Source organism: Emys orbicularis, chromosome 20 (genome assembly GCF_028017835.1).
Source record: "Emys orbicularis isolate rEmyOrb1 chromosome 20, rEmyOrb1.hap1, whole genome shotgun sequence".
In the NCBI taxonomy this organism is placed as follows: Eukaryota; Metazoa; Chordata; order Testudines; family Emydidae; genus Emys; species Emys orbicularis.
Window position 1 is genome coordinate 481,882 of NC_088702.1, and position 9,648 is coordinate 491,529.

General features: G+C 62.2%; 1 protein-coding gene across 1 annotated transcript; it reads left to right on the plus strand.

The window, feature by feature from the left end:
• The first annotated feature begins 475 nt into the window (after nt 1-475).
• Nucleotides 476-9,112, plus strand: ENTREP3 (endosomal transmembrane epsin interactor 3). The gene is made up of 12 exons (XM_065420311.1): nt 476-717; nt 1,633-1,689; nt 1,963-2,073; nt 2,499-2,630; nt 2,939-3,046; nt 3,429-3,589; nt 3,961-4,060; nt 4,402-4,486; nt 4,814-5,404; nt 5,799-5,867; nt 6,218-6,480; nt 8,939-9,112. Exons 1-12 carry the CDS (start codon nt 499-501, stop codon nt 9,110-9,112), a joined length of 2,070 nt encoding a protein of 689 aa, XP_065276383.1. The 5' UTR covers nt 476-498.
• Nucleotides 9,113-9,648: the final 536 nt, after the last annotated feature.

Below are 9,648 nucleotides of genomic sequence, written 5' to 3' on the forward strand. Positions count from 1 at the left end.
GGGATGGCAGAAAACAGTAGGACACCCAGCTCCTGGGAAGATGTTCTGTGTCAGGTTAGGAGTATTGAGCCGGATGTTCCCCGCAGGGCAGGATGCTGAGACAGAAGGATCCCAGGGCAGCTTGTTCTGTGACTGAGAAGAGTTGGATCCAGACTGGCTTTGCCAAAGCGCTTGAGGCTGGTACAGCGAACCCCAAAGTCAGAAAGCAGGGTCCCTAATCCCGCTTGATCCACAATCCCCACTCCCAGCCCCAGGTGGATGGGGCAGCACGTGGCCAGCTCAGAGCAGTAGGGACAGAGAGAACAGAACAAAAACTGCACAGATATCAGCCAGAAAAGGAAGCGTCACTTGGTCTGGTCCTGGCTGCTTTTCTGGGCAGGCCAGCCAGCCCCACGTCCTGACTGTTGCTCCCTTTGGCATCAGTTCCGTTAACTGCACCAGGCTTCCCACGCACTACCTGGGCCAGAACTCCATCTTTTCCTGATCTGGAAACGAGTCATGCCATCTCCCAGCGACTCCAGCCATTCCCTGACTGGCCGCTCCTCCCGCAGCCTCACCCATCTCCGAGTGCAGAGGACCTGGCTGCAGATCCTGCTGGTGCTCGGTTTCATTCAGGTCATCCTGGGCATCCTCGTCATCACCTTCAGCCTTGTGGCAGCTACCATCACGCCTTCCACCAAGGTCCGGCACTCCTGCCCCTCCTGGGCCGGCTTCTTGGTGAGTCTCCTGGTTCTCACAGACAAGGAGCTGCCATCTCCAGGGAATCTGGGGAGTCCCCAAGCAGCTCAAAGGTGCTGGCCCAGGCCTTGGGTGGCCAATTGTGTGTGCTGCTGGCCTTTCCGGGGGCTGGTTGGGGAGTCAGGTGGGAGCCAGCTGCTGTGTGGCTGGGGGAGAGTGTCGGGGGGGACACGACTCCTCCCCTCTAGCTTTTGTTGGCTAGGAGAGTTTCCAAAATAATTCTCAGCAATGCATTCTCCCCCACCCCTCGAAATCCCCCTGAACTGGCTTCCCGTTGTACTTCTTCCAGGCCAGCTCGCTGCCCTCATGGAGCTACTCCTACTTCCCCATTTCCTGGGCCATCAGCCCTAGCCCTCCCTCGCCCAGGGAGAGGGTGTGCCACAGCCCTTAATGCCCCCTTACAACCCCAGGGGTTCAGGATGGTCCCTGGTTTACCAATGGGGCTGCAGGCCTATAGGAGCTGGGAGAGGCCCTTGGCAGCTCCTGGATCCCTCCCCTGTGTTCCAGACACTTGATGCCCCTTCTCCCAGCTCACCTTGGACCCACCCCTCCTGCCTGCTCCAGCAGCACAGACCTCTGCTGGGGATGCCTGGCCATGGTCCTGCTGTCCAGCTCAGAGCTGCCTGCAGGCCCTGGGCTCTCCAGAGTGCCCTGAATCAGCACTTTCCTCAAGCTCTCCGCTCCCTTGGCCTCTGGCTCCTGCCTGTTGGCCGGCCTTGCTGCCGCCACCCGGGATGGGCCCCGCTCCCGAGGCTAGGCCTTGGCCCCAATCCCTCTGGGACCAGCTTTGGGGGCTGCAGGGCTCGGAGGAGGGTTTGTGGCCTGTGGGGGTCTCAGGCCTCCTGCCCCTCCTCTATCCTTCCCACTGTAATTCCTGTTCTTCTGTCCCCGCAGCTGGCGCTGTCTGGGCTCGTCGGCATCGTCTCCTGGAAACGGCCCTTCACCCTGGTGGTAGGTGTCTTCTGCGTGTGGGCTGTGGGTGTCCTCACAGACCCAGGCCAGGGCTGGGCCTGGCCCCTCACCCAGCTTCTGTCTTGGGGCACCACGGTCACCTGCTTCTCCTCTGCCCTGCACCAGGACGGGGAGGGCAGAGCGAAAAGGCAATCCCCTGCGCACGCATGCGTGTATCACGTGTGCTGTCTTCTAACATGCATGCTGGCCTGTTGCCTCTCACTCCCCTGACATGCCTGCCCAGCTCATGACCTCTGTTTGTCCTGGCTGCAGATCACCTTCTTCACGCTGCTCTCCGTGCTGGGCGTCATGCTGAGCCTCGCCGGCTCCATCCTCTCCTGCCAGAACGCTCAGCTGGTGAAGTCCTTGGAGGCCTGCACTAGGGTAAGGCCTGACCCAGTCCAGCCCTTCGAGGGACAGCCCCTTTGGGAAGTGGGCACACCTGGGGGAGGCTGCAGATCGATGCCTGTGGCTGAGCGGAGTGGGCTTAGCCTTGGGCCTGGGGCAGGGCAATGGGTCCATGGGAGGGAGGGGCCATATCCCAGCTGCACGAAGGGGGGCTAGGCTGGGACAGTTCTTGGGGCTGGTTCTTGTTGAAGGGACCTGCTGGCTGGGCAGATGGTGCAGTGGCAGGATTCCTTGTGTCTGGCCCTGGGGACTCGGCCATTCCTTACTCTTAGGGTTGCCAACCCTCCAGAATTGTCCTGGAGCCTCCAGGAATGAAAGATTATGCCATGTGACGAAACCTCCAGTAATACATCCAACCAAAATTGGCAACCCATCTCACTCTGGGTCTCTCCTCCCTCCAGGAGAAGGACTCCTGTGTCTGCTGCCAGGCCCGCTCTGAGTATTCATCCATAGGCCCCGCCTGCAGCAGGCAGGGCGAGACACTGACCATGTTCCCCAACCCTGACTGCCGGAGCGTCCGCATGGCTCTGAAGGTAACTGGGCAGGCTGCACGGGGCAGGTGGGGAGGCTTGCAGTCTGCAGGGGTTCTCTGTGCGGGAGACGGGGGGCTTTGGAGCCTGATCGGGGCTCTCTCCACTGGGGTGGAGGGTGCTGGTGTCTGTGGTGGGGCTGTTCTCTGGGTGGCTTGTATCTGGAGGGGTCCTTTCTATGCTTTCTGCATTGGGGGGCAGCTTGGTGTCTTGGGAGGGGGAGAGAGGTTCTCTCTATGCTCTCTGCACAGAGCCTGCGCACACTCCGAGCAGCATCTCTCGGGCTCATTCCCATCTCCCCTCCATCCCAGGATCTTCTATTCAGTGTTTGTGGCCTGACCATCTTCTCCACCATTGTCTGCACGCTCTCAGCTGTCATGTGCTGCATCCAGATCTTCTCCCTGGACATTATCCATGTGGTGAGTCCTGGCCTGGCCTGTGGCTCCTCTCCCAGAGAATTCCCGCTCCACAGGAATCCAGGAGCTCGGGGTTGGAGGGTCAGGCCCTGGGGATGCTGGAGAGAACCCGGCAGGGACTGGATCCTGCCCTCAAATCTCTTTGCACCCTGGGGGGGTGTGTGTGTGTGTCCTGCCTGTCCGCAGGGACACAAGCAGCAGCTCCTTGGCATTTGCAGTGGTGCAATGTGCAGGGACTGGGAGTAGGGGGCACTGGAGCTGCTCCCCCGACACCTCTCTGGGTGAGTAGGGCCAACAGCAGGGGAAGGGGATGTGTACTGTCCCCCACCTAGGCACCTGTTCCGAGGCGCTGGCAGGCTCCCCTCTCACTCCCCTCTCCCTGCAGCTGGCCCCACAGCGCTCCAGTTCGGTGACCCTGGAGTGCACGTCGCCCCCAGACCCCTTCCTGCAGAACATGATGGACTTCGAGGAGTTTGTGCCCCCAGTGCCGCCGCCCCCATACTATCCGCCGGAGTACACCTGCAGCTCCGAGACTGATGCCCAGAGGTACTGACACCCTGGAGGGGAGGGCAGTGGGGTGGGCTATGAGGCAGGGAGCGGAAGCCCATTGCTGAGTTGTGGGTGGGGGGACCCCAGGGACACACAGGATCAGCAGGAGCACAGGGCAGGGTGGGGGAGGGCAGTGAGGAGAGAGCCTGAGGTGGGGCTGGAGGACAGGGAAGCCTGAGGTGGTTGGGAGCAGGGGTGGAGCCAAGCTGGGGTTGGGGGCAGAGGTAGGGAGGGGGAGGCCAGGGCAGGGCTTGGGGAGGACCCAGGGGTACCTCCGGGCAGGTTCAGCCTGGACCCCACTAGGCTGCATCCATGGGAGGTTTGGCGCCCCATTGTGGCTGATGCACCTTTCCCATGTGAACCCACAGCATCACCTATAACGGCTCCATGGACAGCCCCGTGCCTCTCTACCCCACCGACTTCCCCCCATCCTACGAGACTGTCATGGGACTCCGGGCAGTCAGCCAGGTAAGGAGCCCAGGGGCTCTCGGCTTGGCCAGGCCCAGAGCTGGGCGGTCGTTCAGAGAGGTGGGGCTGGCAAGGAGCAGGCGGTGCCTGGCCCAGTCCTCTCGCCAGAGGCTCAGGGTGCCCCAGATCAAACCACAAAGTGAAGGGTGAGGGAGAAGCCAGAGCTGGGTTGGGCGAGGGGATGGAGGAGCCGTACGCCAGTGCCAACCTCTCCCAGGAGGGGACATTGGGGGGTTGGGGGCAGGAGCACGGGCTGGGGGGAGAATCTAGTGCGCAGCATCTCCCTGCCGGTACGGCTGCGTATGGTTCTGTGATGTGACGTGGTTGTGCCCACCCTGCAGGCCACCCTGTTTGATTCGCAGCTCACGGATCCGTCGCACGGCTGCACCTGTGACCACGTCCCCTCCATCGTGCTCAGTGGGGAAGGTAACAGGGTCCTTGGGCAGCAGCTGGGGGCAGGGCCCGGGGGGGAGGGAGCAACCTGTGCCCAAGTCTGCCCATGATTGGGTGGGAGCTGGGGGCTGGAGAGGCGGGGGCAAAGTCCTGGTGAGCACCGTATGGGTGCGCTGTGCCTGTGGTCTTGGTGGAAGGACAGTGGCACGTGCCCAGTAGGGATGGAGCTGGGAGTCCCGTGCCTGTGAGCTGGTCCCCCACAGGGCTGGGCTTGGCGCTCCCAAGGCAGGTACCCTGGGGACGTGCTCCAGTCCCTCCCAGAGAGCCCTGCGCATCCCGCTCTGCCTGCGTGCCTTGCAGTGTCCATGGACAGCGGCTCCCTGGTCATGTCCGAGATCATCGACATCCCCGGCGACAGCAGCCCCTCGGAGGACTCCTGCCTGCTGGAGCTGCAGGGCTCCATGCGCTCGGTGGACTACATCCTCTTCCGCTCCATCCAGCGCAGCCGTGCGGACTACTGCCTGAGTGTGGACTGCGTGCAATGCGGCCACCATCCCCGCAGCCCCACGCTGGGCCTTCAGGGCCCCTTCGAGGATATACCCCAGCCCCGGGTGCGGGGGGAGCGCTCTTACTCCTGCTCCACCCCTGGTCCCAGTTACGAGGGGCTCCTGGAGCCAGGCGGGGCTGTGACCCACAGCTGCAATCGTCTGGAAGGGCTGGCTCGCTGCGCTGGGCCCTGCTTCCCTGAGGTGCGACTCAAGGGCAAGACCTTGCTGCCAGGGCATCAGGGCACCAGTTCCACCGGCTCCCTGTACCCAGACTGCGGGCACCGCGGCCGTCAGCGACGCAACAGTGAGACGTCCTGCCTGCTGGGCCCAGCCCGGGGCCTGAGCCAACGGCCGCTCGTGCGGTCGCACAGCGACCCCGGCATTGCTGTTGCCGGTGATCCTGGTAGGTGGGAATTGCCGGGGGGAGTAGGGCTGGCGTGGGTGCCCATGTGTCAGTCTGTTCTCACTCACGCACTTGGGGGTGGGGGATGGACCAAGGGGTGTTCCGGTCAGTGGTCACTGATAGGTTGGGTGGGTGTGGTTTGCAGGCAGAGTGGAATTGGTGCACGGATTGATATGCAGCTCATGCCAGGGGACTGGTGCACGCCTGGCAGTGGGTGGGTGCCACTGGCCCATGCAGGGGCTGGAGTGTGTGCGATGGCATGCCCATGCACAGTGCTTGTGTGAGGGAATGGGTGCGTGCAGCCAATGGGCTGATGCATGGTCATGTGATGGGATCTGGAGCAGGAGGAGGGCAGAGCCTGAGTATTTACCACTGGCTTTCTTTCTCCTTCCAGCCGACTTGAGGGATCTGCTTTATACCAAAGCGCTGGAGGATGATGCATCCAATTCTTCAGCAGACACAGGTCAGGGCAGAGTCCGGTTTAGGATGAGTGTCCGACACGCGACCTGGGGGATAGGCTGGAAATCACTGGGGGGCTGATGAGTGACCCCTTTACTTGGGAGTGGCTGGCAGCGTGCTTTAGTGCCCCCTTCTGGGGGAGGCTGGGAGCAGAGTAGCCTGGAGCTCCCCCACAACCAGCGCTCCTGCCCTGCTCCCTAGAGCATCCCCTGCTGGGGGAGGCTGGCTCAACAGGAAGGCCCTTCACCCCCACAGAGTGCATTGCAGCCCTAGGCCTCTTGGCCACAGCCTCTGGGGACCATGGGGCCTGTGCTCCCCTGTGGCCGCGGTTCTCACTGGCCAGTCTCCGTACAGGACTGTGCTCTGAAGCCTGCCTGTTCCGGCTCTCGCACTGCGACTCGCCCCCGCTCCTCCGGGCCGCCTCTGCCAGGAAGAACAAGCTGCCAGTGCCCAAGAAGGTGACACAGCGGCTGTCGAAGGCAGCAACGCGCTCCCTGGGGGATCTGAAGGTTTGTCGTGGTACCCGGGGACTGGTGGCCAGGTTCCTGCAGAGATCCAAGCGCAGCCTGGTGTCTGGCGTGGAGATGGCTGGGCACAGCTCCCAGGGCCACAAACAGGTAGGGGCTCCGTATTGGCCACGCTCTGCGCGCAGGGCAGCTGAGAAGCCCTGGCAGGCCCCGGGCTGCCCATCCCCCTGGGCCCAGGCCTGGATTGTCCCCTACAGGCATTTCCAGGCCCAGTCCTGTCTAGCTCGGCATCCCCTGCACCTGCCCTTCCCTGGGGAGACTGCCTGGCTGGGAGCTCCCAGGTCCCTTCTTGCTGGGCGATGGCGTCCTGGAGCCACTTGCTGCAGAGTCAGCCTATTAAACCTTGATTATCCCAGCCCCTCTCTATGCTTGCCCGGCTGAGTGCCCAACAGTGAGCTCATGAGAGGGACGTGACCCTCTGTACGCTCTCCCCCAGGCCACATTGGCCCTCGGGCTGCCATAGCCACAGCAAACACCTGCCCATTGCCTTGGCGCTCTCTGCTGCCCCTCCCTTTCAGAGCCAGCTCCAGGCACCAGCAGAGCAAGCACCCGCCTGGGGTGGCACATGCTAAGGGGCGGCATTCCGTCCGTTCTTGGGGCGGCACAGTCCGGGTGACTTTTTATTTTATTTTTGCGCTTCGGCAGTCTGAACTGCCTTTTTTTTTCTTTTTTTTTTCTTTTTGCTTGTGGCAGCAAAAAATGGTAGAGCCGGCCCTGCTCCCTTTTCTCTGAGCAGGGCTTCGCGGGGGCTCCTGCGTGCCCTGGGCTTCGGGAGCATTTGCCCCTTGTTCTGCTTGGCTGGAGGATCCGAGGCCTCCCTGTTTCTCTCTGTCGGTTCCCGCCTGGGCTCCAGGGGGAAGCAATGGCGGCTACAGCTAGGAGAGGGGATGGGCCCCACATCAGTGAGATGTGTAGGGCCGGGATGTGGCTCTGCAGTCTGGAGCTCAGTGTCCCTGTGGTCCAGGGCCAGTCTGGGAGCAGGGGACTCCTGAGTCCTACAGTGCTCCTGGCTCTGCCACTGACTCAGTCCCATCTTGGCCTCTGTTTCCCACTTGTAAAAAGGCGCCCATGACCCTTCCCTGCTCCCAGGTTAATGAAGGTCGGTGAGGTGCTGCCTGCATTGCTCAGTGCGGGAGGCTCTGGAAGGACCCAGCCTGCATTGGGTAACAGTCTCCAGGAACTCTGGGGCTTGGCTGGTCTGTAATTGCAGCTTGTTGGCCTAGTGCATACCTTTGCCACATGTCACCAGCCCTCTTCCCCTGCACTCTCCTTTCCGGGCCATCCGTGCTGACGTTCCTCCTCCAGCAGCCATCTCCCCAGATTGCAATTAGGCTCCATGCTTTTAGGTCACGATCTTGGCCTCTGAGCTGAGATTTTAGTGCACTGTGTCACGGAGTCCCCGGGCGATGCTCTGGAACTGCTCCCCACAAAGCCAGGCAGGACTCTGGGGAGCCTCCTCCCCCCCCAGAGCAGACTGTCTTCAGGGCAAGAAGCTCACACGGCTTCACCTCCTGGGTCTGACCTTGGAGCATTCAGCATATGCCCCTCCATGCGCTTCCCACAGCGAGTCCACCCAGGTGGGGTCCTGGGGAAGCCAGAGGGTCCTGCACCCCCACTTCCCAGTCAGACGTGACTCTTAGCCAGCCAGTAAAACAGAGGTTTATTAGATGACAGGAACAGGGTCTAAAACAGAGCTTGTAGGTCCAGAGAACGGGATCCCTCAGCCAGGTCCATTCTGGGGCCCAGCGAGCCAGACAACCCCGTCTGCCCTCACTTCCCGTCCCCAGCCAGCTCCAAACTGAAACCCCCTCCAGCCCCTCCTTTCTGGCCTTTGTCTCTTTCCCGAGCTTTGTTCACCTTTAGCTATCCCCTTGCAAGGGGGAAGGGCCCTGGCCATTTGTTGCCAGGATACAGAGTGTCGGCCATTTATGCACACTGGAGACTCAAGAAATGCAAAGGGGAAACTGAGGCACCCACACAGTATTCAGAGGAAACATTAAGAACAGTCCCACTTGGTCACACACTGACCTTCCCCCTCCTAGCACAGGGCAGCTCTGTCCCTGGGCTGATGCTCGGTCACAGCTCGCCCCTTTTGGGAGCTTAAAGCCGCCGTGCGAGGCCTGATGCCAGGAGACTGTTTACTCGTCCTGGAGAGTTCTGATCCTTCCCTGGCTCCCTGAAGCTGTTCTTGACTTTGTGCATTGGGAACTGCTCCGGGGAGTTCGGAGGCTACTCTGCCTTCCTGGCCGGGACAGCAAGCACCACCTCTGCTTGCTGCCTAGCTGAGTCACAGGCTGCTCACACTGTCACGCGCCAGGGCCAGCTGCCCCCTTGCCTCAATCCCTGGCTCTGGTGTCTATCTGCTCAGGGGTGACTGGGGGGAAGGTGCCTGCTCCCTGGGCTCTCAGGGCTCCTCTTTGGGGTGCCCCCACTCTGCATCCCGGCACTCGCTGGGGGCTGTTCTGCCTGGCAGGGCTTCTCCTGGATGGGCCCTTGGGGCGAGGTTCCTGCTGTCCTCACCCCTGCCCTTGTTGCTGTGGCTTGCCAGGTGCCCCGGAGCCCGTGGCAGGCAGCAGCGCACACGCTGCCGGAAGGGATTCACTTGCAGAGCTGCGGGGACCTGAGCTCCACCTCCTCGCTGCGTCGCCTCCTGTCTGCCCGCCGGCTGGAGCGCAGCCGTCCGCACAGCCTCAACGGGGTCTACAAGGAGAGCATCCTCTGAGGGGAGGCCTTGCCTGACCCTCTCATACCCCAGCCCAGCTGGGAGTCTCCACCAGCATCAGGCTCTCTCTGCCTGGGGTCCACAGCAAGAACTGGAAGCAGCCGGGGCAGGCCCTTCCCCCGGGTGCTGGGGAGGGGCCAAGGGCTGGCTCATTCCCAGCAGACATTCCTCACTGCCAGGTGACAGTGGGAGAAAGCACAAGCTGAGGACACACACGCAGACCGCCGAGGGCAGAGCACCATGGCCTGGTTCGGCGGATCTCCGCGTGGGACTCTGGGAAGGAGGAGGCGCTGCAGTCTGTGGATTGCAGTGGGACTGGTGGACATGGACACAGCCTGCTTTGTGCTGAGAGGCAGTGTCTGACCCCGTGCTCGCTCCGAGGGACCAGCGTGCTTTGGACCGTCACCTGCGGGGGTGACACGGGGTGTTCCTGGGGCTGAGCCCTTGCTGTATATCGGACAGGGCTATTGCACAGCGTGTGTGTGTGTGTGGGGGGTCCACACAGGCCCTCCTTGTATTAATAACCCAATAGCAGG